Here is a 27,369-nt window from a genome sequence, read left to right as displayed (position 1 = left end):
TATTCAGTGATCTAACAGACTCTGCCGTCTTACTTACGAACTTTAGTTCATCACCAAGAAAAACACAATCAAGACTTTCCTTTAAAGCCATCCATCATCTTGTTCATTTGTAGATTTTTTTTTTAAATCATAAATATTTATCTTAATTAAGGATGAGCAATGAATCTGCCACATAATTGCCACTGCCAGTTTCTTACTTATTAGTAAGAGCTTACTTAAATCTCTAAGTTCCTCAGCTTATAAAAGACTTCAAGGAGTACTGAATCTTTTAAAAATAATATTTAAATTTATTATTCCACATTAGGTTTAATGAAGCACAAGCTGAGACTGCTAAAGGATCACCATTTTACAGACATAGGAGCGTCTTCCCTTTATAACAACAGGTCCAGCGCTTCATCAACCTAGTCCTTGACCTGTAGCTAAAAAAGCAAAAGGACTGTGTGAAGTGACAGAAGAGCACAGCCTACTCAGGTCATGACCAAGGACCCAAAGCTGACCTCAGCACTGGAAAAGCCAGTCTGCAGTCATGGAGCTCTATAGAAGGGGAACAAGTACTGAGTTAGAGGAGGTTCTGGACATCATTCTGACAGATTCCGATCTAAGGAATTCTGACCAAGGAGGTTTCATTCTCTTCTACAATCCCCTTTTATGGAACAGAAGGCTAAAGTTGAGTCTTCACAAGAGAATTAACGGCCTTTCCGTTTCTTCATTTTTCCTCCAGCCACCTTGTTCCTGACACCCATAGCACCTTCTGTGTCATCGTTGTCCCCAGCATCCTCCCGTGTGCGTTTCTTCTTCTCTCCATGCTCCCTTAACTCCTGCAAGAAAAGAGAAAGGATGGGAGTGAAAGTTACTATTACTGAGGGTAATACATCTTGTCTCCCTAAAATCAAACACTAAGTAACTCCCTAACACCTCACATTCGCAAAGGCTAAGACCAAAATCCTAATACATAAAGATGTTCACATGAAAATTAAAACAATAAGCTATTATTTTCACATAGTAGGCCAGCAAAGATTTAAGAGGTAGTACCTCATATTGGTCAACATGTGGGAACATCCACATACTTTGTCTCTGACAGTTTAAACAGCTATAGCTTTTCAGGGGGAAGGGGCGGGAAATCTGGCATTCTCAATGAATGCCCAACAATTAATTCAGCCCTACAATTAATTCTACTTCTAGGAACTTATTCAAAAGAAACAAGTATGCAAAGCTATACATATTAGGATGTCCAACATCATACCACTTAAAATATAAAACATGTGAAAAAGCATAAACATATATGCACCAATACAAGTCATGTTATATATTCATAATGGAATTTTCTCTAGCCATGAAGAAGTGATCCCATGGTTCCCCATTTGTTAAAATAGAAAAATGTTAATCCTATACAATCAGATAAAAATCTAAGTATGGATAAAAAAGGGAAAATAGCCAAATGTTCTCTATGTGGGGTAGCTTGTATGTTTCAATTTACTATTTTAATCTTTTCTGTATTTTCTGAAATTTTTTCAATATATATATAATACTGTTATAAGCGAAAATACCAAAGAATTCCATGTGAGCAGAAAAACAAAAACAAGTCCACACATGGACTACTCAGAAAGCACCCCAGGGGCACAGCTGCCTCATCCCTCAAACTACAACTCTAGGGAGCAGATAGCACTTGCTAGTCTAAAGTCTCCTTTAGAATCTTCCCATCGATCCCCACCCTTATTGCCGCTACTTAGTATTAGTTACCTTGCAGGTCACGTTAGCTTATCTAGCACCAAAAAAGCCCTTGCACAGTATCAAGAAAATTATTATTGCCAGTTTTTTGGGCAAGGACCTGATTCTGAGAGGTTAAATGCACTATCCAAACCCACAATGTCCAATTCACAGCTGAGTCTTCTGACCGCAAATCCAAAGATTTTCTTGTCACATGTGAAACACAAAGAGAGGCTGAGCATGTGGTCACTGTGGTCAGACTGAGTCCAAACCCCAATTCAAATTACCTACCATCCCTGTATTTTAGTATGCTCATCTTAAATTTGGAATAAAATAATACTGAGTTCCTGTGATTTTGAGGATTCATACAATAGCACCTAGCACACAGCTCACAGTGTCAGAATTTAAGTTGGGGAGAAAATAAGTTGCATACCATGCGGGCAAATCTCTGGGCTTCGGTCACACGTTCTGTCAGCATCATAACCTCATCATCCTGTGTTGGAAAGACAGGCAGTTTCTTCCCAATTAAGTGTTCTATACGCTGGAAGAGTTCCACATCATACCTAAGGAAAGAAAACGGGCATGGCTTTGGTTGGCTGACAATGCAAATGTCTGCCCATTCCAAAAGCATACATTATGTGATACGATGCACCAGGAGCCAGTTTTAAATACTATCGAATCCATTATTCCTCTTCAGAATACTAATTAGATGCTACCTTCTGTACATAGTCCACTAGAAAATGTCCAATGTATTCTTTACTCTCAGAAAAACCCTGGTTACATAAAAATTTGTTCCTTTTAGAAACAAGACCAAAATAATTATTCTAATACTTTGAGTTGAAGGAAAGGTCACTGTGCTCCAGTTTCAGCAGCTGAAAGAAACAGCAGGGGTTTCTCTGCATGCTTCTGTATGCCAAACACCGTACCAGATCTTTTATTTGTGTATCACCAACCTTCATTAAAACCCTGCTAGGTAGGTATTATTATTTCCATTTTACAAATGATGAAAACAGTATGAGGGAGGTTTAAGTGACAATTAGAGTATATGGCAAAGTCAGGCGCCAGGTCAGTCTGCTGAAAAAGCTCTGCTCTTTTCTCTCCATTGTTCTCCCCCTGAAATCAATTCACTTACTGTGTGACAAAGGTAATAGCCTTTCCGGAACGCCCAGCTCGAGCAGTTCGACCTACTCGATGGATATAATCCTGAAACAAAAAGTGTAAATTTGAGTTACATAAAACATACACAAAAAATAATGAACATAAGGTTTTACTGCAAACCTCTGGAAGAAAATACTCATGCTGAAACATGGAAAAATGGATTGGGCAATAGATTTAGATAAATCTACTACTTCTTTTTTTCTTTTTTTAAAAATATTTTATTTGTTTATTTGAGAGAGAATGATCGAGGGAGAAAGAGCAAGAGCAAGCCATGAGCGGGAGGAGGGAGAAGCAGGCTCCCCGCTGAGCAGGGAGCCAGACATGGGGCTTGACCCCACAACTCCGGGATCATAAACCAACCTGAAGGCAGATACTTTACTGACGGAGCTACCCAGCGCCCCTACTTCCTCTCTTTTTCTTCTCCTTGCAGCACTAAATTGACTCTTTTTTCTTTTGTTTTACAGAAAGACAAATCTGAAGTATATTTACATGGTCTAGAGGAAAACAGCACTGGATACAGAGGCAGACCTGGATCATGGTTCTGGTCTTACCACCTACCAGCTACACTACTGTCTGCAAGTCACAGAGTCTCTCTGAATTTGTTTCTCTCTATAAAACAGGATAGAATGCATGCCCAAGCTCAGAGCCATTTTCAAAATCAAATGAGACAGCAGTTACACACAAAGCCAAAAGATTACTTTGTGGGAGTTAATCTGGAGACAATTCTGTCCTCCCCAGGGAATATTTGGAAATGTCAGCAAACATATCTGGTTGTCACAATGTCACCTGTGTGTAGAACTGGAATGCAGCTAAGCATCCTACAATGCAAAGGACAGCCCCACAGCAAAGAATCTGCTGGCCCAAAACATTAATGGTGCCAAAGATGAGAAACCCTGAGACACACAAAAACTACAAGCTGACCATTCTGAAGAAATGAGACTGACAAAGACCAGCATATGCTGCACCTCCCCTGTGGGCTATGAGCACCCAGTACTTCTCTTTGGCTACCTTCTTTCACATTTATTAATATCACATCTTCAGGCACATGCAAGATAACGAGAATGAATAATCAAGAGCCTTCCCTTTAACTGCGAACAAAATAAATTTTAAAAATGATATTGCAACTAATGAGACACAGAAAACATTCCATTAAGAAATACACTCTGTGGGACGCCTGGGTGGCTCAGTCGTTGGGTGTCTGCCTCCGGCTCAGGTCATGATCCCAGGGATCGAGTCCCGAGTCGGGCTCCCTGCCCAGTGGGGAGCCTGTTTCTCCCTCTCCCACTCCCCATGCTTCTGTTCCCTCTCTCACTGTCTTTCTCTGTCAAATAAATTAATAAAATTTTTTAAAAACTAGAAATACACTCTGGGGGATGCCTAGGCAGCTTAGTTAAGTGTCTGCCTTCAGCTCAGGTCATGATCCCAGGGTCCTGGGATAGAGCCCGGGGTCCAACTGCCAGCTCAGCGGGAAGCTTGCTTCTCCCTCTGCCTACCACTCCCCTGCTTATGTTTTCTCTCTCTCTTTGATAAATAAATAAATAAATAAATAAAATCTTTTAAAAAATTACACTTTGGGGGTGCCTGGATATCCTAGTTGGTTAAGTATCTGCCTTCGGCTCAGGTCATAGTCCTGGAGTTCTAAGATTGAGCCCTATGCCAGGCTCCCTGCTCAGTGGGGAGTCTTTCTCTCCCTCTCCCTCTGATCCTCCCCCCATTCAACTCAATCTCAAATAAATAAATAAAAACTCTTAAAAAAAAAAAAAGAAAGAAATACAATTTGGATACAATGGAATATTATTCGGCCATAAAAAAGAATTAAATCTTCCCATCTGCAACAACAGACATGGACTTTAAGGACATTATGCTAAGTGAAATAAGTCCAAGAAAGATAAATACCATATAAGCTAACTTATATGTGTAATCTAAAAATTAAAAAACAAAAACAAACTGAGCTCACGATACAGAGGACAGAATTGGTAGCTGCCAAAGGTGGAAATAATGGGACTATGGATAAACTGGGTGAAGGGGGTCAAAAAGCACAAACTTCCAGTTACAAAATAAGTCAGTCATGGGGCCGTAACGTTCAGCTTGGCAACTATAGCTAATAATACTGTATCACACATCTGAATGCTGCTAAGAGAGTACAGTTGAAAAGTTCTCATCCCAAGGGGAGAAAGAAATCCATAAACATGTATGGTGACAGATGTTAACGAGATCTGTGGCAATCATCTCATGATATATGCAAATATCATATTATTATGTTATACAATTGAAAGTAATATTATATGTCAATTATACCTCAATTTTAAAAATGAAAGAAATACACTTTGGGACTAGGAAGTCAGGTCAGTGACAGGACTCACCTTGGAATGAGTAGGAATGTCAAAGTTAACAACTACATCCACATGCGGTATGTCCAAACCTCGGCTTGCAACATCAGTTGCTAGAAGAATAGAACGAGCCTTGGCCTTAAATTTATTAAGGGATCCTAGGCGTTTGCTCTGAGATGATGAAAAAAAAAATGAAAAAAAATTTAATCTTGGAACAATAGGAATCTTACAATCTAGGATAGACACACTAAATATAAGAACAGAGACAGAAAATTTTAAAAGGCTGTTTCCCTCTAAGTCCAGACTGGGTTTCACAGGTCAAAAGGAAACATGGAAGCAACAAAAAAAATATTTAATACTAAGGCTAGAAAATACTAACATGAAACAAGGATGATTTAACATGACAGATAGTTGAAAAATAATTTACTAAAACTCTTTTGAGACCAAAGAACCACTTTTACCACTAGAGCTGAATAAATCAACTCAAGAGCTTCCACACCAGACAAATAACTGGAATCTTTGAGTCTGAGCCTCTCTCCTATCCTGGAAGGAGGCATCCAGAGCAACACTTTAAAGTCCATAAAATCTGATTAATTCTGGGAAGATGCATTACTGTTTCATGCTGTTTTTGTACAGATCTACTGCTATAAAGTTTACCTTTCTCATGCCACCAGTTCACCACTAATGACACCGAAGAGTCTTTACCTGACTCATCTGTCCATGGAGGGGGATGGCAGTGAATCCGAGGTTTCGGAGTAGCAAGGCTGTTCTCTGAGTATTGTTACAGGTGCTGCAGAATATCATAAAGGAGTTTCCAGCCAATTCATTTAGAATGTAAACCAGGTAGGTATCCTAAGTTAAAAACCCAAAACAATATAAGTAACTGAACCTGGGAGAAAAGACTGGAGTCCTGGGGATACAAATTATGTAATATATATAGTAATATATAGTAATATATATATATATATATATAGCCTATATATAGTTGCTTCTCAATTTTCCAGATCACGGTTGCCAGTTCTGCATTCCTGAAGCAGCATTATCATGTCTGTGAACTCTGAATCTCACACACAGCCTAAAGCCAAGCACAACTCCTTGTCGTCAGCAACCAGGAAGAGTCCCGACATCGAAGCACAAAGCTAGGGTCCCTTGCCTATAAAAGCCACATAATCAGCAGACAAAAGAAAAGCTACTTCAAGAATGGGCTGGGAAAGGAATGACATCATTATTGTGGTTTAGCGTGCTATGAATTCCCGGAATATCTGACTTTATCAGTGATAAATATAAGCACAGTAAGCGCGCTAAAACAAACAGGAGCACAGCTCTTAGCTAATCAAAAGTGGACGAACTTTCGGCTGCTTCGGTGAGGAAGGAGAGGGAGAGGCAGGAATGATCAAAGTAAACACTTTACCTTGAATTTAGAGGGAATAAAAAGATAATATTGCTGTAATTTCTCAACTGTCTGGTATTTGGAAGAAACAGCACATTTCACAGGATTCTTTAGTGCTGCTCGCTGAAGTTTTTGCACCTAAAGAAAGAAAACTCAGAATAGTACACTGATGCCCAAGTGCTCTATTTTTATGATTGCTATTGTTTTTATTTATCACTTAATAAAGAAGAAAATGTTAAGTCCTAGAAAATTTCACCTTCTTGGTCATGGTAGCAGAAAAGAGAAATGTTTTCCGATCTCGGGGAATCACTTTGAGGATCTTGTCAACCTAAGGCACAAAGAAGAAAGGATACCAATATAACAGTCAGAATGGATACTTGCAAATGCTCTCTGTGAAGGGGACAGAGAGTAAAAAACCAAAAGTATCACTGTGGGATCCGGCGACTCAAAAATTCAATTCAGCTAAAATTTAATGAATATTTACTTTTTGATACCATACCAGGGTCTATTTAAAAAGAAATGCCATTCAGAGAAAAGAAGTTTAAATTAGAGTTGAGTTAATCTAAGAAAAAAGTCAAGAATAAGTGTTCATCAACTAATTAAGCTGTGATGAGTGGGTCAGCTATGATAACAGCTGACCTAAAATAAAGGTATCCCAAAGTCTATGAAAGACATAGAAATCAAACGAAAATGGAAAGGAAATCTGGCTGAAATTTCTCACGTCTGAAATCAAAATCTAACTACATTCTAGGGAGGATACTGAGGCACTGACAATAGAGAGGAACACTAAGAATGAGAAAAGGCAGCAGGGATGTTTACATTAACTGATGATGATACAGGGCTCCACATAGAGCAGGTGTGCAATGAATTAAATTTTGAAACAGGGCACCTGAGATGCCCTAAGAGAAGGAAAGAAATTGAATGCTCACTTCTGTCTCAAAATCCATATTCAATATTCGGTCTGCTTCATCCATGACCAAATACTTGAGAGCTCTTAAGTTGAAACCTTTTGTATTTTCCAAGTGGTCAATCAATCGACCAGGAGTTGCTATCAAGAAAGGTTGAGGAGAAAGACAACATTTAAGAACAAGGACAAAAAGAAAGTTATCAACCGCCCCAACCCCCAAATTTCAGAAATTAACAAAATTAAAGTTACAAAAGTCCTTTCTTCAAAGTCTTTCCACACAAGTAAGTTACACTCAACATCTGTAGATTTTCTCCAACTCATTATCACTAGTGCCTTCTACCTCTGTCAGTTACTCACCTATTATTACGTGTGGTTTTTTCGCCAGAGCCAGAGATTGGGACATTGAATCAATTCCACCTACAATCACAGCTACAGAAATAAAAAGAATATAGAATAGAGACCCTTTATTTTTTCCACAGTTCACCAAACATCTTTTTGAAGCCAGTGCTAGATTTCTACCTAAATTTCTCTCCTGTACAACTTTCCCCAAAGCTAAAATACCAAATTGGCTCTTAAGGTCAATGAACTCATGTTAATAATACTTTCTTCTATTCTCCTTTTACACTCATTCTCAACTTGTAATGAAACTCTGTTTCCTTTCCTCTCAGACACTTACCACTTTGCACACCAATAGAAGACCCCAGGGCTTCAAACTGCTCCGAGATCTGAAAGGCCAACTCTCGAGTGGGCGTGAGAACCAAAGCAAACAAACGCTGGGGCGTCTCCAGCAGCGCATTCAGAATGGGCAAAGCAAAAGCCCCTGTTTTTCCAGAGCCAGTTTCTGCCAGGCCGATGATATCACGACCTAGAAAGAAAAAGGAAACATCTAAAAGCAAAGAAATGCTCTCTGCATTATTTCCCTATTTTCCACAATGATGGCATGTAGGCACAAAGGAGACAATGAATAAACATTTGATGAACGGGAGGGAAAGGAAGACTGAATAGACAGGCGACATGGCCTTGTCCTAGATAAACTTAAAATCTGGGGGAGATACACAAAGACGGTATGTGATAAGGACTTCAGAATAGGCCCCTACAAAATATAGTGAGAACACAAAAGAAGGAGTAACTTAAAGTCCATAGGAGTCAGGAAAGGCTAACTGGGGTGATGGGTAAATTCAAGTAAGCGAAGAAAAAAAGGAAGGACATTCCTATATGAGGACAGAGGGGACAGGCTTTAAAGAACACAGCATGTGCAGGGGGAGTGAGAAGTACAATGTGGCTGGAACACAGAAGTGTAAAGGGAGAAGAATGAGACTTGAAAAGAAATTCATAAGCCATGCTAGAGAGTTTTGATGTCTTCTTTTAAGAGGGAGGAACTGAAGGATTTTAAAAGCAGGGAACTTGATGACCAATGTTATTCCTTAGGAAGAGAAACCCTAGGCCTGATGTCATAAGGAGCCAAGGATCTCAACAGTACACGCCACTTCTATTTATTCTTCTGAGGGAAGAATGCCATAAGTGATCCCTTAAGAAGAGGTCCCTGGAGGGGCGCCTGGGTGGCTCAGTAGGTTAAAGCCTCTGCCTTTGGCTTGGGTCATGATCCCCAGGGTCCTGGGATAGAGCCCTGCATCAGGCTCTCTGCTCAGCGGGGAGCCTGCTTCCTCCTCTCTCTCTGCCTGCTTGTGATCTCTGTCAAATAAATAAATAAAATCTTAAAAAAAAAAAAAAAAGAGGTCCCTGGGATTTGCTCTCACCAATCAAAGTCATAACAGTAAGATCTGGAAATTAACTCCCAAAGCAAGACCACCATCTCTAGGCTGGCTGGCTATAGCTTATAAGGTCGCCGTGCACCAGAACAGCGGCCCCTGGGAATACTTCCTAGCAAAATGCCCTCCACCAGTTGATGCTCACACTGTTCCTTGACTGTACACAACTGGTGAGATTTCCTTACCTAGGGATTAACCCTACAATAAACTCCTTTTTCCTGAGGTTAGCTAACTCTCTTCTTCATGACCTAAAATGACCCAAACAAACAGAATGGGGAACACACAGGAAAATGAGAGCTCAATGAGGATACCAGGGGGGTTAGGAAGGTGATCTGAACTGAGGTTAGGCAGTGAAGACAGAAAGAAGTTAGATGTAGAAAGTTATTCAAAAAAATGTGGTTGAGGGGCACCTGGGTGGCTCAGTGGGTTAAAGCCTCTGCCTTCCGCTCAGGTCATGATCCCAGGGTCCTGGGATCAAGCCCCACATCGGGCTCTCTGCTCAGCAGGGAGCCTGCTTTCTCCTCTCTCTCTCTGCCTGCCTCTCTGCCTACTTGTGATTTCTGCCTGTTAAATAAACAAATAAAATCTTTAAAAAAAAAAAAAAAGAATGCTTTAAAAAAAAAAAATGTGGTTGACACATGGGTTTCTAGCTTGGGAAACTCAAAGGCCATAAATTGAGACAAGGGCTTCTGGAAAATTAGTTCTGATGAGGAAAACAGTGACTCTGGTTTGAACATAAGGAACTTAAGGTTTATGCCAGAGGCTCAGAGAGAAATATCTAACTTGTCTGGAGCTGAGTAGAGAAGTATAGGCTAGAAATACAGATGTGGGAGCCATGAGCATCCAAACAGTGGTGCTTCCCCAAGGCTAGACACATTAGAATAATTTACGAGATTTTTATATTTATATATGCATAGAAATATATATATATATATATATATATATATATATATAGAAATTCTGATTCAGTGGGTCTAGAAATCTCTGTTGTTTTACAAGTTCCACAGGTGATTCTGATGAACACTGGCTGAAATTTACTGACGCAGACAGTGTTAAAGGTTCAGGACGTGAGAAATCTTACTGGTGTTTTAGAGTGAGAAAAAAAGGATAAGGATAGATTTAACATTGCAAGGGAAAAAAAAAACCAGAAGAAACTGAGAAAGAACAGCTAGAAAGACAGAAGACAATACTGATTTGAAATTGAGGAGAAAGAGAGCTTCAAGAAAGGAGAGTGATTAATATCAAATAGAACAAACTTTTTGATATTCATCTCTTAGACATTAATCACTTAAACAAGAATTGGCCATCCGGACCAACCAACAGCACATTTTAGTGAATGCTAACCTTTACCCTTCTAACAGTAACATCAATGTTTTCCATATAAAAGTATAGGTGTGGATGTGAATTATAAGTCAGTCCAGACAATGGGCTAATTTTATTAAGGTCACAAAAACAAATGGCAACAGAAGGATAAAATTTCTCCCTCATTTACTAACTTTAATGTTCCTCTTGGCCATAGGGTAAGTGACAACAAACTGCAACAGCATCCCCCTACTTGTGAGCTAAGGGCTTCCAAAGCTTTTTTTTCCTCCACACTGTGGGAATTCTGCCCTCCCTGCCGGGGTCCAGCGTGCCCTCTGGAATAGGAAAAAACAAAAACAGTGGGATCTGTCCCTTTTTCTATCAAGGGAAATCTAAAAATTTCAGAAGAAAGGAGTATACAAGAAAGATTTAGGGAAGTAAAGGAGCTTGAGTCTCTCGCTTCATGTGGCTGTGAATGACACCCACCACCCCCAGTGAAGGCCAGCACTGCCTGCGGTTCTCTTATGATCCCCTCAAAGCAATACTCGCTTTGTGAGACTGATTTTCCTCTATGATCTCCCTTCTTCCTCTCACAACCCCTTAGCCCCCTGGTAGTGTCTGTGTAGAATACATACCCCATAAGAGAAGAATAAATTCATTCACCTTGATCACACAGCCAGCACCTAACACAACTGCTTTGGGATATGGCAGCCATTCAAAAAACTGCCTGAAATTTCTAGAGGACTTTGAGTGATCTCTGAATTAGAAATAAACTTAATACACAAAACGGGAAGAAAAGCATCCTTAAAAACCATCAAAAGCACCCAAAGAACAAATACTCCAATCAAGAAATGGGCAGAGGACGTGAACAGACATACAGATGGCCAACAGACACATGAAAAAGTGCTCCATATCACTCGGCATCAGGGAAATACAAATCAAAACCACAATGAGATATCACCTCACACCAGTCAGAATGGTTAAAATTAACAAGTCAGGAAATGACAGATGCTGGCGAGGATGTGGAGAAAGGGGAACCCTCCTACACTGTTGGTGGGAATGCAAACTGGTGCAACCACTCTGGAAAACAGCATGGAGGTTCCTCAAAATGTTGAAAATAGAACTGCCCTATGACCCAGCAATTGTACTACTGGGTATTTACCCTAAAGATACAAACATAGTGATCCAAAGGGGCATGTGCACCCGAATATTTATAGCAGCAATGTCCACAATAGCCAAACTATGGAAAGAACCTAGATGTCCATCAACAGATGAATGGAAAAAGAAGGTGTGGTATATATACACAATGGAATACTACGCAGCCATCAAAAGAAATGAAATCTTGCCATTTGCGACAACGTGGATGGAACTAGAGCGTATCATGCTTAGCGAAATAAGTCAAGCGGAGAAAGACAACTATCATATGATCTCCCTGATATGAGGAAGTGGTGATGCAACATGGGGGTCTAAGTGGGTAGGAGAAGAATAAATGAAACAAGATGGGTTCAGGAGGGAGACAAACCATAAGTGACTCTTAATCTCACAAAACAAACTGAGGGTTGCTGGGGGGAGGGGGGTTGGGAGAAGGGGGGTGGGGTTATGGACACTGGGGAGGGTATGTGCTATGGTGAGTGCTATGAAGTGTGTAAACCTGGTGATTCACAGACCTGTACCCCTGGGGATAAAAATATATTATATGTTTATAAAAAATTAAAAATTAAAAAAAAAACATCAAAAGGTTTTGATCTTTCTGTTGTAAAACCCTGTAATACAGGGCCAAGAACTTGGGCTTTTCAGCTAGAACATCCTATATTCAAATTCTAGCTCCAACAATAATTAGATATGTGACTCTAGCCAAGGTACTTAATCCTCTGACCTTCAATTTCACGAATAAAATAATCAATACTAACTTTCAGAATTGTTATAAGGTTTAAGAATGATGGATGCACCCAGAACTCCTTAACTTTGTTGAAACTGAAACCATCATTAGTAATTAAACTAAAAATTTAAAGTTCATTTTATAGAAGAAAAATGCTGTTAGATTATTTAAATCTCTTGCTTAGGGCCAGCAACTATAGGTTTTTTTTTAAAAAATGAAGCATTTATAAATTGTTCATTAGAATGAGATAAGTTCAAGAATAAGAATAAAGACTTTTTCCATGATTATGATGTCCCTCACATTACTCAGTTCCTGGTATCCTTTCACTGACTCCTATTTTCTCTGTATTCAATATAAACTTCTTACTGAAAAACATTATGAATAATTTCAGAATTATTACTACCACCTAATTTAGGTTCCTCTCTCCAACGACTGCTGTAGGGTAAGCAGGAAAATGCTGGAACACACCAAACTTTCTATCTGCTATTTGAAAGCAGCTCCAGTAGTGCTGACTACTGAAATGTCTTCCCCACTCGTGCAGTCCTTATCCAGTTTAGCTTCTCTAAACAAGTTCAAAGTCTTTGCTGTCCCTTCCCTGAAACACTCCCCCTCACCTACTTTGTATGAAATCATACTCTCACGATTTTCAACCCTCTCCTGAGCCTCCACCATCTCTTCACCCTTATGTGGCATCCTCATCCATACGCACAGTTTCAGCTACACCTTCACTTTGGATATGGTGTCTGTATCCAGTTCTGGCCTCTTAAGCAAGCTCTAATCCCCAGATTCCAACTGTGCATTAGTTAATTCTATCTCTTTGATGCCTCAACTTCCCCAGAATTATTTTTCCTCCTATGCTCCTTTTTACACCAATAATATGTCCTAAATGCACAGGCAATAATCTTCGATTTCCCCACCCCTTGCTTTCCATTAACGAACTGATTATAAAATCACAATGATTCCTTTTCTATCATCTTCTCTTTCTCACTCTCACTACCACTAGCCTACGCTTTATTTATTGTCAAAATTACCACAATACTCTAACTAGTGCCCCAGTCTCTGGTCACTCATCTCTGAACTACCTTACAAAGCAATGAGATTAACAGCCCAAGAATACGCCTCTGAGGATTTCATTCTCCGGCTAAAAAAATAATCTCCAGTGCCCGTGGAACAAAGACCAAATTCCTTGGCCCAGCATTTAAGTCTGGCATAATCTGGCCCCAGTGATTTTATTAATCTTTCCCCCCATTCTCTGCTAAGTACTTACAGGCCTCCACACATGCCCGTGCTTTGCAGCCTCCTTTGCTTTTTTTTTCATGCTATTTCCTATGCCTAGAAAGTCCTCCCCTCCCACCAGACATGAATGTCTAAATCCTATTCAGTCTTCAAGATTCAGCTTGAATGTCTTTCCAATCTTCCCTGCCAAAAGTTAAAGTAAGTTTTCTTTAACCCATTTCAATGAGTAATAATCTATTCTCCTCCCTCAGTGCACTTGGAACACTTGGAATGTAACTTTCTTATGCCCCTGTTCACCTTGTAATAGATTTTTAATTATCTCCTTACTAGACTTCCAAGTTTCTGGAGATGGCCAAATCTTAACTTCTGGTGCCTTACACTTAGATACTTACTATTTATGGAAAGAACAAATGGAATTTCACAGAGTAAGTTTAATTACTTTTCCACATGACAGCTCTTCAAATCACTGAAGCCAATTATTATATCCCACCCAGCTTAACTCTTCTCCAGACCAAATGCACTCAGCTCTTTTAACTGTTTAGGACCTTTTTTTCTTTTTTTAAGATTTTATTTATTTATTTGAGAGAGAAAGAGATCACGCACACAGGGAGGGGCAGAGGGAGAAAGTACCTGAAGCAGACTGTATTGAGCATGGAGTCCTACACAGGGCTCAATCCCAGGACCACAGTATCATGACTTGAGTCAAGATCGAGAGTCCTACGCTCAACCGAATAAGCCACCCAGGTGCCCCATTTAGCCATCCAGGCACTTGTACTCTTGATACTGCACCACATTCAATGCCACTCAGTTGGTCCCTCAAAACTGGTCCTCAGAACTAAGCATAATATTCTAGATGTGTTCTAACCAATACAAGGCACTTTTTCCTCTTTAAGCTAGTTCAAGAGTTCTTAACCTGGGATATGTAGCCGAGGAATTGGGGGAGGGGGTGTAAATTCTGTGTACAGATACACTGATACATTTTTTTTCTGGGAAAAAAATCTTATTATAGCTAAGGTAACATTCATTTTTTCTAAGGATCTTAACAAATTTCGGTTAACATTGCTAGGTCCCTTTTACCATCAACCCTGATCCTGTGAAGTTGGGCTTTGGGAATCGAAGAGCAGGACTTTGCCTCTACACCTATGAAAGTTCTTCCCGTTAGTATCAGTCCCACTAGTCATCAACCAAAATGTTAGCCATTCTTCTGCAAATCTGATAAATATCTCACAAAGCAAGAGCTCTCAACTCCTCTGGATACTAACAGATGTTCCAGGTACCCTATATGTAAATCCGCACTTACCAACTCATAATTTCTAACAAGTTTCTTGTTAGTACACTTTAATCCAGTGTTTCCTTAAAGTCAGTATCAGTTGCAGAAAACAAATCCCTTTACAGGAAATAACCTCAGTAGAAGAAGAGAATTACTTTTTCAAAAGCCAATAAGCCACAAATTTTATAAAAAAGTGGCCACACTTTTATACTACTCGAAGTATGCAATAGCTCTCAAACATGGTATTTAATTGAGTATAACCTCACACCGAACCTGTACTGAGCCACATGTTTAATTTCAACCTACCTTGTAAGGCCAAAGGAATAGCTTCAATCTGGATCTTTGTGGGCTTTGTCCATCCCAACTGGTCACAGGCTTCACACAACACATCTGTCACACCCTTAGAATTCAGAAAAACAAACTTTAGCAAAGAACACACAGGGATGCCTGGGTGGCTCAGTGGGTTAAGCCGCTGCCTTCGGCTCAGGTCATGATCCCAGGATCCTGGGATGGAGTCCCGCATCGGGCTCCTTGCTCAGTGGGGAGCCTGCTTCTCCCTCTGCCTCTGCCTGCCGCTCTGCCTGCTTGTTTTCTCCTGCTCTCTCTCTCTCTGACAAATAAATAAATAAAATCTTAAACACACACACACACACACACACACACACACACACACACACACACACACACTTGCCTCCCTACTAATTAAATGAATGTCAGAGCCACCCTGCTGATGACAAGTGCATCCCTTAGCCTTTGATTCAAAACGTTTCGCGCGCCTACTCGGTCTGTTCTTTAACTGTAAGCACTGAGACACCATCCCAAGACTTAACACCTTCTACTCAGAGACAAAGCCAGGTTCTCCACATGCCTTATTTCATTTAATCCTCACAACTCTATGAAGTACTTATTACTACCCCCAATCGACAGATGTGCAATGTGAGGCAGTGCGAGGTAACGGCGTGCCCCTAGTTAGCAATTGGGTCAGACTCCAAACCCGTGTCATCTTACTGCGCAGCCCAAGATTTCGGCGGGGTGGGGGTGGGGGGACTGCCGCATGGACAGTCTCCTGGCGAATACAAAAGTGGGCACACCAAAATAGAGAAAAGCGCAAATGGCAACTCTCAAGGACCGGGAGCCCTCCCACCATTCAAACCCGGAGGTTTAGGGACAGCGTCGGAGCCCAAGCTTCGGAAATTCTGAGGGAATGCCAAGCTAGGTGCCAGATGCTTTTGTACACCGCCAACCAGGATGTGAGAGAACCGGACTCTGTCTGCGCCTGGTGCCAGCAGTACAAAGAAGAGCCGGCGTCATCCACGCTCACCAGATCTTTAAACGTTTTCGTTTCCTCCTCCTGCGCGGCCGGCTGAGGCGCTTCAGTCGCAGAATCACACTCGTCGGGCGCCGCCATGTCTTCCGCGCACTCCGGAAGTGGGTCGGCAGCGCGCGGGATGCCGGGAAATGTAGTTTTAGTTCTCACCGGGCATCACGTTCTGGGCGCCCCCTGCGAGCCTGTGGGGACTTGCCCGCCCTAGGGGTGTGGTCTAGCGGAAACTTGGTTAAAAAAAAAAAAAAAAAAAAAAAAAGGCAGGGGATGGGCCTAAACGTTTGGCCTTACAAACCGAGCCAAGTGCAGAAGGGGCTGACGACGTGAGCCTCCTATCTTCTAGGAGCCTTTAAAGAAGTTTCCTAACGTCTCACACCTGTTATGCCCCTTGCTTTTCTAACCATAGAGCTTTGAACAGGTTGATATCACAATACTATTTATTTATCTTAATTGTTTCATTCATTTATTCAATAATACTTGTCTAGAGCCAACCATATGCTAAGGCTATGCTAGATGCCTCATGAACAGGACAACATCCCTTGCTGTCGTGGAGAAGACAGATAATAAATAAGTGATCACTGATGAGGTCGAGTTGTGATAAATGCTAAGATGTAACAAATGGAAATAAAAATGTTGGAGAGTAACCTGGGGAGAGTGGGTTGGGGGGATAACTGTGAGATTGGGCAAGGCCTCTGGGAGGCAGTGATAGTTGAGCTGAGATCTCACTGATGAGAAGAAGAAAGTCCCTTCAAGGACCCAGGGGAGAACTATTTCAGATGAAAGGAATAGCAAGTGCAAAGAATAGTTAAAATGTGTTCACAGTGTGAGGCAATGTGCCTATAACAATATGGCTGGATCTCAAAGGCCTAGTGCAGAGTGAGAAAAGTATACAATATACAAAGTACATTTAAAATATATGCCCCCCCTTGGGGTGCTTGGGCGGCTCAGTCCTTAAGCGTCTGCCTTTGGCTCAGGTCCTGATCCCAGGATCCTGGGATCTAGCACTGCATCTGGCTGCCTGCTTAGCAGGAAGCGTGCTTCTCCTTCTCCCACTCCCCCTGCTTGTGTTCCCTTTCACTGTGTCTCTCTCTCTCTGTCAAATAAATAAATAAAATCTAAAAAATAATAATAACATAAAATAAAATATATGCCCTCCAAAAATAAATAAAATAAAATATATGTCCACAAAATATCACTTTCTGCTGGAGCACATACACACTGAAAGATACACTTTAGAGATAGATCATCAATGGAGCTAGAGGAATTGGGATAAAATTGGGAATTGGGGAGCTGGGAATAAAAGAGAATACATATACAAAGCAAAAAGAAGGAACTCCTGACGACAATGTGCCTTGAACTGAGAAGTGTCAGCTCAACTTGGTGTGCCTGAGATCCTCCCCACCACCACCATCAGGGCTGAGAAAAGGCCCTGATTTAGGAATCACATTGGTGTCCCCAACAACAAAAACAGGTAGGGTGCAGTCAGAGAAGTGGTCTCAGGTCAGACCCTGTAGAGCTGTAGGGCCCTCCAGTAAGAAAGTTTGGAGGTGGGTGTTATCCTGAATACAAAAGGAAGGTGTTGGGAGCAGGGAAGAGAAGGATCTACGTATTTAAAATATCACTTTAACTCTTTACAGAGACAGATCGTAGTGAGGAAAGGATAGAAAGAGAATGTAGGAAGCAAGAGCTGATCTTCCTGCCCCCAGCTCTAAGCATACTGCCTGACACAAAATGGATGCTCCATCAGCACCGCCTGGATCAATGACAACTCAGCGAAGCATCGGAATCAAGTATGACGGCAGATCAAAAGGAACTTCACTGGTTATTTCCTCAGGGAGTGAAATCGTTTCTAGCTTTGTGATCACCTCCTACAGAGTATACTAGGGCCTTCGGTCTTTTTATACCGTTTCTCCAAGTTAAAGGAAAGGAGAGCAGACACACACTGTATAAGACAACCGGTCACCCTGCTGAGGTGGGTTCAATCAGCCCATGCTTGTGCCAACACAGTCTGAAGCATGCCAGTTCCTCATGCAGCCCACTACACCTCCACCCTCTCTGTTTTCCCAGGACTGGGAAATTGGGCCAGCCTGGGTGAGCTCCAAGTGGGTAATACTCTTTGGGATAAGGAGAAGTTGACTTATCCTGAAGAAAGTCTCTCATACTAACTCTAGCTCTTCCTCTTTCTGTGCTGTGCTTGGTAGACGTGCTGGAAATGCTGTGCTCGTCGTTGGACAAAGGAGAAAGAAACTCGAGACCAGGGGATGTCACACAGCAAGGTGACAGGAAACAAGGGTAGAACCCAGGCCTCCAGGGCCTGGCTGGCGCTTTTCCCCACAGAGAACATCAGCTTCCGTGTCTCAGCATCTTTCTTCCTGCGGAATCACACTCCAAATCCCACCGCCACACAGAGTTTTCTTTTTCTTTTTTTTTTTTTAAAGATTTTATTTATTTATTTGACAGAGAGAGATCACAAGTAGGCAGAGAGGCAGGCAGAGAGAGAGAGAGGAGGAAGCAGGCCCCCCGCTGAGCAGGGAGCCTGATGTGGGACTCGATCCCAGGACCCTGAGATCATGACCCGAGCCGAAGGCAGCGGCTTAACCCACTGAGCCACCCAGGCGCCCCAGAGTTTTCTCTAACAACGACAGAGGGGCCAAAGTATTTCTACAGCTTCCCTTAGACTCATTTTCCGGTTTCATTTAGGAGGGGAGTGGGCAATGAAAAGTGCTGAGGGAAGCCAGAAGCCCTGACGGTAAAGGAGGGAAGCTAGAGGCCTGGAAAGGAGACCCAGATGGAAGCAATTGGAAGGACTATAAAACTGCATATCATATGGGGTCTAAACTTCCCCAGAGTTTGTTAAAACGTGTGACAGGAAAGGGACAAAAAAAAAAAAAAATCACAGGAGATTTTTGGTGCTGCTCTGAAGGGGGACGGATTTCAACGACTCAGCTGCCCTTATAATATAAACTGCCCTTTCCAGCCAAGCCCAAACCGTTTCTGTTTGTTCTTGGATAATTCAGACATCAGCTATTTTTAAGACTTCCTGTGGTGCCAGTGTCCCCGAGGCACAGAGGGACGAAGAGAAGACAGGGCTCAATGGCCCCAACAGCAGCCTGGTGGCGCCATTCTGGGCACAAGGCCTGTGGGCAAGATTTGGGCCTCCCCCAGCACTCACGCCTGGGACAGGATACATGTCAGACCGGCAGGGGGACCCCAGAGGTTTCCACAGGGGAGAGGCGGCACCAGCTGAGAGGACTGTCTGCTTTTTACGATGTGGAGTCACTTGGATATTTATATTCTAGTCATGGATATTATAGAAGTTGTTCTAGTAACTGAGCAGTGTCATATCCTGTACTTTAGAACAATGAGGAAGGTTAAAGAGGAAATCCAAATAAACACTCAAAATGATGAGGGGGGAAAGCAGGACTGAAACAATACACTGGCTCCAGAGGGAGAGGGCAAAGGGATGGACACCACCTTACTCTGAAAGGTTTTCACAGACCCTAGTACTCCTGCCTTCATAGGACCCTTTTCCCACAAAACAATTCCTAAAAATTATACTTTAAGGCTGCATTAGTATAAAGACAAATATATAAATATTACCATATTAAAATAGTTCCTTTGGGGTGCCTGGGTGGCTCGGTGGGTTAGGGTCTCTCCCTTTGGCTCGGGCCATGATCCCAGGGTCCTGGAATCGAGCCCCGCATCGGGCTCTCTGCTCAGTGGGGAGCCTGCTTCCTCCTCTCTTTGCCTGCCTCTCTGCCTGCTTGTGATCTCTGTCTGTCAAATAAATAAATGAAGTCTTTAAAAAAAAGAAAGTTTCTTTGATGTGAAAGTTCTTTTGTTTGTCCTTTCTTTTTTTTTTTTTGTTAAATTTTATTTATTTATTTGACAGACAGAGATCACAAGTAAGCAGAGAGGCAGGCAAAGAGAGAAATGGGGGGAAGCAGGCTCCCTGTTGAGCAGAGAGCACAATGCAGGGCTCCATCCCAGGACCTTGGGATCATGACCTGAGCTGAAGGCAGAGGCTTAACCCACTGAGCCTCCCAGGCACCCCCATGTCCTTTCGATTTTAAAAGAAGTTGAAACCTTTTTTGTGGACCACTAAAAATATGGTGGGCTCCAGGCACTGTGGCTCCTGCCCTTGGCACATAAGGGAAGGACCATGATGAAGCCTTCAGTGGGTCAGTGACCCTGAGCCATTTTGGGGCATGAGCAAGTCAGGACAGCAGTGGATCCTGGACCAAATGTGGAGTGAGTCCCCAAACTTATGGGCAAGACTTCTGTAGAAGATGCAGAGTCCTTTGTTCATTACTTTCTGCCGAAGATCCTCCCAGAAGTTGCTTTTCCTGTAGCCAGTCGTGGAGAAAGCTCCCTTTTTGTCCTGAACGTGTTCTGTATTCGTCAAGAAGGAACCAGTGCCAAATGTAATCAGTCAGAAAATTCTCTGTAACTTAGGAATTAAAATCTGCTATAAATGTGTATGTTCAAGACAAGAGAGACACATGATTGTTACAACAAGGGCAAAAACAGAACAGGCCAGAAGAAAGAGAGTTCACATGCAAATTATTTAGTTATGTAACAAATCCCTGTCTAGAGGAAGAAAGATCACTGGTCCCAGTTGACTGTTGGTGTCTTCGTTTTGCTTTTGATTTGAAAAACTTCTTAAAATACAGAGGAATCTGTATTTGTTTCTTCTTTGTTGTTGTTCAACAAATAGTCTCAAACTGAAAGATCCCCCCGGGGCTCCAAGCACCCCGGAATGGACCCCTTCTCAGGAGGAGACCCCCGGACCCAAAAACCGAGCCGAGTCCACTGGTCAGATGCAAACAGCACGAGGTTTATTGAGTAGACACAGGTACCTGCGGGCGGTCAAGTCTTAGGAGGACTCGCGCGCCAGCCCTTTGTTCAGGGCCTTTTTATGGGGTTTGGGGAAGTGAAAGCATACGTACAGAAGCAGAAGCATGGTTACAAAGTTTTCATTGGCTGGTTTGAATGTAAAGGCATACTTGGCGCGCGGGAATACCCCTGATTGGTTCGCTCAGCATCCTTTATTTACATAGTGGGAAGTTGCTTTCATTGGTCGTTAACAAAAGGGAAACAGACAGTATTGGCTAGATTTCAATCCTTCATTAGCATGTAGACTGACCATCGGCATTGGCCAGACTACAATCCCTTATTAGCATGTAGACTGACCATCGGCATTGGCCAGACTACAATCCCTTATTAGCATGTAGACTGACCATCGGCATTGGCCAGACTACAATCCCTTATTAGCATGTAGACTGACCTTTCAACATTCCTTGTAGTATCTTATCACTTTTTACAACATGGGAGGATTGTTTAAGGGAGTGGGAGAAGGGGGTGTTGGCTAAGCAAAGAGAAGGGGGAAGGAAGGGGAAAGGGAGGGAGAAAACCCTTTTCAAAACATTATGTCAGACCCTGGGCCAGACATCAGGATCCAGAGCTAAGCATGCAACCTGCGCTCCAGTAGGGGAGAGAGCCTGTTTAAATAAATAAGAAGAAATAGGGGCGCCTGGGTGACTCAGTCGGGTAACTGTCCATCTCCTGATTTCGGCTCAGGTCATGATCTCAGTGTCCTGGGATAGAGGCCCATGTCAGGCTCCCTGCTCAGTGGGGAGTCTACTAGAGGTTCTCCCTCTCCCTCTCCGTCTGCCCCTCCCCCTTTCTCTCTAATGTATGCTCTTGCTTTCTCTCTCTCTCTAAAATAAATAAATATTTTCTAAAAAGAAGAAGAAAGAGGGTGCCTGTGTAGCTCAGTTGGTTAAGCCACTGCCTTTGGCTCAGGTCATGATCCCAGAGTCCCAGGATCAAGTCCTGCATCAGGGTCTCAGCTCCATGGGGAGTCTGCTTCTCCCTCTGACCTTCTCCCCTCTCATGCTCTCTCTCACCGTCTCTCTCTCAAATAAATAAATAAAATCTTAAAAAAAAAAAAAGAAAGAAAGAAAGAAGAAGAGAGAAAGAAATATTCACAATCAAGAGGGACAGATAGACACAGAAAAGTAATCACAAGTAAGATGAATGGTACCAAGGAGAAAAGCAAGAGCATCACTTAACCTTTTTCTGTGAATCATGGACGTTTTCCCTGTGGAAGTGACTTTTAAGCTGAGACCTGGAATTGACCAGCTGTGTGGGGAATAGGGAATGGCTTAAAGACAGAATCTCCTAGGTTAGGCCCTGCAGTGGAAAAAATCAGAGGAAGCTTATAGTGATTAGAAGATGGTGATTAAGGGACGCCTGGGTGGCTCAGTTGGTTAAGCAGCTGCCTTCGGCTCAGGTCATGATCCCAGCGTCCTGGGATCGAGTCCCACATCGGGCTCCTTGCTCGGCAGGGAGCCTGCTTCTCCCTCTGCCTCTGCCTGCCTCTCTGCCTGCCTGTGCTCGCTCTCTCTCCCTCTCTCTCTGACAATTAAATAAATAAAATCTTTAAAAAATAAAAAAAGAAGATGGTGATTAAGAATGAAGCTGGCAATAGAGATAGGGATGTGACTATCTAAGACCCCCATATGCCATGTAAAGGATCTGGGATTTGAGACGTTATTCCAAGGGCAATAGGAAGCCTTTGGAAGGCAGCTATGCTCACCACTATACCACCAACGCAATAGGAAGCCTTTGAAGAGATTGAGGCAGAGATGTATTTGAAAAGATCACTGAGTCAGCTGCAGTGGAGAACAGACTGGGTTGGGGGAGGGATGCGGAAACACCAGTTACCAGGTGTTTAAGCCCAAGATGATGTTGTTTTGGACCAGAGAGGGGCAGTGGGGGTGGAGAGAAATGGACAAAATCAAAGCATGTGAAGAGGCTAGAGAAATCCTCATGAATGATTTAATGTGCAAAATGAAGGCCAGTCATCACGTTGATGATTCCCAGTGTCCGGCTTGAGCAAGAAGAAACGGACTGGAAACTTTCTAGGAGACCCCAGAAGGGAGGCAAATATGTGGACAGATAAAGGGAGTAAGGTCATGTTCAGAAGAGAATGGTTCTTATAGGAACTGAGACTTGAACCCAAGCCGACTGGCTCCAGAGCTCCCACTCTCACCACCATACTGTATCATGTGTGTTATCCCTAATACGGCTAAGGGAGATAGAAATATAAGTAATATGCCCTTAAATTTTTCAATTAGCTGAAGCCAAATTATTTGTCTCCTGGGTAGTCTACATACCCCAAAGGGCATCTCTTCTGTGGATAATTGGTTTTGAATCTCAACTTGGCCTTATCTCCCAATGAACATTAAAACATTGATTGGGGTGCCTGAGTGGCTCAGTGGGTTAAGCCTCTGCCTTTGGCTCAGGTCATGATCTCAGAGTCCTGGGATCGAGTTCCACATTGGGCTCTCTGCTTGGCAGGGAGCCTGCTTCCTCCTCCTCCTCTCTCTCTGCCTACTTGTGATCTCTCTCTGTCAAATAAATAAATAAAATCCTTTTAAAAACAAAAACAACAAACAAACAAACAAACAAAACAAAAACCATTAGCATCTGGATGTCTCTTCCACACCATCATCCCTCTCTGTCCTCCTTGTCTTAATTCTTCCTTTCCTCTGGGCTCCACATCAGCAAGTCCTACAGACTCCATACCAAAATTTGTCTTGAATTCCCCTGCTTTTCCCTTCCCAACCCTCCCACCATGGTCCACAAGGACTTTCTCTTTGTGTGATTTCCCAGGAGACAATATGCACTAGAAGGGCAGCTCCCACACTGTGCTTTGCCCTGCTGTGATGCCCAGTGCCAGGGAGAGAATAAGCATTCAGCGGGTAGTTGCCCAATGAATAAATGAGACTGGTTTGTAGATTAGTCTCCTATGAGTGAGCTTAGCATGAATAAATCCCCAAAGCCTACTTATTTACTAATTATATGGATCACGGGAGTTTCTGAATCCAATTTAATAAGACTGCAGGCAGCCACTCCCGTGATGGGCACCACCCCGTAAGCACTGGCTGGGAGCAGCTCGCTCAGTGTGGCAGTAAATCCAACTGCTCTGCCAACTCTGCATTTGGCCCCTTGAACATTAACCAGAACCCCTTGGTCTGATCTACTACCCTCCTCGGATCTTTCCCAAAAGAGATTGCTCTGTCAGGGACCAGAAGAAATCTGGTGCCTCAGACTGAGAATTACAGTGCAGAGGACAATATTCTAAGATGTAAATAAATGTATATAAAGGATGGAATTAACCCCAAGTCAACAACAAGCAGGAAATTCAAATGTTATGTTATAATCCTCAGGTAGAGAACCACAAAGGCTGACGTTTCAAGGTCAGTTCATTCATACTGTGGGCTGGGTGATAAAGGAAAGGCAGCTAATGTCTCATTTCCTGGCCTCCTGGTTGTTTCCTATGCCTTTTACCTAAGTGTTTTATTTTTAATGCATGCCCAATTTTACAATTTTTTTTAAGTAGGCTCCCAACAGGGGGCTTGAACTCATAATCCTAAGATCAAGAACCACATGCTCTACTGACTGAGCCAGCAAGGCGCCCCTGCATACACAATTTTTTTTTTAAAAAATGCTGGAAATGGAGGTGTTTTTATAATTCCTTGGCAATCCAGGTACCATTGCCACAATGAAATAATAACATACAGCAGCTTCCAGCTGCTCTTTCAAATAGAAGCATGTGAATTTAAGTATAATGAGTTCAATGTCTAACTGTTTGAAATAAATAAACATAAAGTAAAACATCAACTGCTATCTGGACGTTTCTCATCCTCAGTGAGAGTCCAGCATCTTTTCAACAACTATCCAATGACTCACAATGTTTTCCTGGCACAATTCCTTCTCCTTAAGTAGAAACCAGAACCTTACTTGCCCACGCTCCCTTACACCTAGGGCACAAGTTTCTACCAAACAGACACCTGTGTCAGGGCTCAGTTCAGAACAGAGTGATGCAAGCAAGTGGATCCTGGCATTGGCCGAGGTGTCCAGCTCTAGGGGCAGCAGTGTCAAAGGTTCTGGTGTCCAGATGCTGCCGTCTGTGGTGTCCTAGCTTAGTGACAGCAGCAGTGGAGTTTCTGCTCACGTGATGACGTCATGGGGTTTGGGTGTTGTCCCAACTGCGTTACCCCCAAGACTTACTTGCACCTTCTTGGAGATTCTGTGAGCTTCCCAGTATGCTCTAATAAATTTTTTTTCTGCTAAATTAGCTGGAAGAGCTTCTGTTGTTTGCATCTAGGAACTTTAAGTAGCAGAGCTGTTAAAGAGAAGAGACCATGTAGACATAATTAAAACATGCTCCTCAGCAACCCCCTGTAAGTGGCGCTGCTCGCTGCCCAGGGAGCCCAGCACGTTTCCTGTGTCTGTCCCCAGTCTCTCCCACTGGCCTAAACATCCTTTCAACCATCCAGTGCCCCCTCCCATTGTCATTCTCACCCGGTGACCCTGTTTCCTATTTCGGGGGAAAATGAAGAGAACTTCCACAAGTTCCCATGCCAAACTTAACACTTGCCTGCTCCACCTTCCCTCCTGTTCTGAGCATGTGCTGTCAGTATCCCTGCAATTGAAGGGCAACCCCAACCTCTTACTTTCTCAAAAACAATCTTCTAGGGGTGCCTGGGTGGCTCAGTAGGTTAAAGCCTCTGCCTTCAGCTCAGGTCATGATCCCAGAGTCCTGGGATCGAGCCCCACATCGAGCCCCACATCGAGCCCCACATCGGGCTCTCTGCTCAGCAGGGAGCCTGCTTCCTCCTCTTTCTCTCTGCCTGCCTCTCTGCCTGCTTGTGATCTCTGTCTGTCAAATAAATAAATAAAATTTAAAAAAAAAATCTTCTAGGGGCGCCTGGGTGGCTCAGTGGGTTAAGCCTCTGCTTTCGGCTCAGGTCATGATCCTAGGGTTCTGGGACTGAGCCCCACATCGGGCTCTCTGCTCAGCAGGGAGTCTGCTTTCCTTCCTCTCTCTCTGTCTGCCTCTCTGCCTACTTGTAATCTCTGTCTGTCAAGTAAATTTAAAAAAATTTTTTTTTAAAAAACGTGTTTTCCATTAAAAAAATAATAAAAAATTAAAAAATTAAATAAAATAAAAATCTTCTAAAGCCTCTATTTCCTCTCCTGCACCATTCCCTTTTCCCCCTCTCTCCAGGATCATTCTCACAGCATGCACATAGGCCCTCTGATTTCTCTTTATCTAACAGAATATTTCTCATGGTCCCATATCCCCTTCCGCTAGTGCTCACTTGTCTGTTCCTCTTGACAGCAAAATCCTTCAAGAGAGATGTCTATACATGCTGATTGGAGACCCACTTCAGTAAGGCTTTTGGTCCCATTGTTTCCACAGATATTTCTCTTGTCAAGGCCATGAGTGACCTCCATGCTGCTAAACCCAATGGCCAATTCTCATTCTTCATTTTACTCGGTTCTCCAGCAGCTTTGGCTCCCTCCTCCTTGAGAAATCCTTTTCATTGGCTTCCAAGGCATATAGACTCTTGGTTTCTTCCCTGCCCTTCTGGCCACTCCTTCTGTCTTCCTAGATAGCGACCCCTCATCCCCACCCATTCCTCATTCTAAATGCTGGCAGACCCAGGGCTGAGTTCTTGGAGCTATTCCCTACATTGTCTGTGTCTACTCATTCCCAGAGTATCATACTCAGTCTCATGGCCCAAATATCACCCATTTGCTAAGAATCCTCGCATTCATAAATCTTCTCTAACGTCCTCAACGTCCAGACTCATTTCTTCAATGGTCTAGTCTTTCCTCTTAAATGTCTCCATGTGTCAAACTTCATGTGTCTAAAATGGAACATTCCCGATTCCACTTCACAACTCGTGCCACCCACATCTGTCCCCAGGGGAGGAAATGGCCACATCATCCATCTCAACCACTCAGGCCAGAAGTCCTTTCTTCCACCCCCAAAACCAATCCATCAGCAAGTCCTGTTGGTCTACCTAGCTTCATAACATATCTGGAATCTCACTCCTGTTCTTTCCTGCCAGCTGCAGCATCTCTCCCCTGCAGTACTACAATTGCCTCCTAATCAGTCCTCACTCTACTCTCACCCCTTTGCAAGGAACTCTCCATATAACAGCAAAGGGATCCTTTTAGAACATGAGTCTGATCAGATCAGACTTAGGATCAGACTCTGCTTGACACCTTCCAAAG

At 42.7% G+C, this 27,369-nt stretch overlaps 1 protein-coding gene across 1 annotated transcript; it reads right to left on the bottom strand.

Moving 5' to 3' along the window:
• Positions 1 to 264: 264 nt before the first annotated feature.
• DDX47 (DEAD-box helicase 47) lies at positions 265 to 16,361 on the bottom strand. Its single transcript, XM_044227495.1, has 12 exons — positions 16,270 to 16,361; positions 15,255 to 15,348; positions 8,169 to 8,357; positions 7,850 to 7,921; positions 7,515 to 7,633; positions 6,842 to 6,913; positions 6,607 to 6,723; positions 5,901 to 6,047; positions 5,229 to 5,366; positions 2,840 to 2,910; positions 2,141 to 2,270; positions 265 to 818 (listed from the first exon to the last, which is right to left on the bottom strand). The coding sequence occupies exons 1-12, from the start codon at positions 16,354 to 16,356 to the stop codon at positions 687 to 689; spliced, it is 1,368 nt and encodes a 455-aa protein (XP_044083430.1). The 5' UTR covers positions 16,357 to 16,361; the 3' UTR covers positions 265 to 686.
• Between the last annotated feature and the right edge of the window lie 11,008 nt (positions 16,362 to 27,369).

This window comes from Neovison vison, chromosome 12, assembly GCF_020171115.1.
Source record: "Neovison vison isolate M4711 chromosome 12, ASM_NN_V1, whole genome shotgun sequence".
Classification (NCBI taxonomy): Eukaryota; Metazoa; Chordata; class Mammalia; order Carnivora; family Mustelidae; genus Neogale; species Neogale vison.
Note: the sequence above shows the minus strand (reverse complement) of the source record. Positions and strands in the feature narration are given on the sequence as shown.

Excerpts from the sequence above, each read along its gene's own strand:
- DDX47 (XM_044227495.1), bottom strand. The coding sequence starts at position 16,356 with ATGGCGGCGCCCGACGAGTGTGATTCTGCGACTGAAGCGCCTCAGCCG. Across the intron at positions 15,349-16,269 it reads CGAAAACGTTTAAAGATCTG|GGTGTGACAGATGTGTTGTG; the intron begins GTGAGCGTGGAT and ends CTGAATTCTAAG. Across the intron at positions 6,048-6,606 it reads TTATTCCCTCTAAATTCAAG|GATACCTACCTGGTTTACAT; the intron begins GTAAAGTGTTTA and ends TTTTTAACTTAG.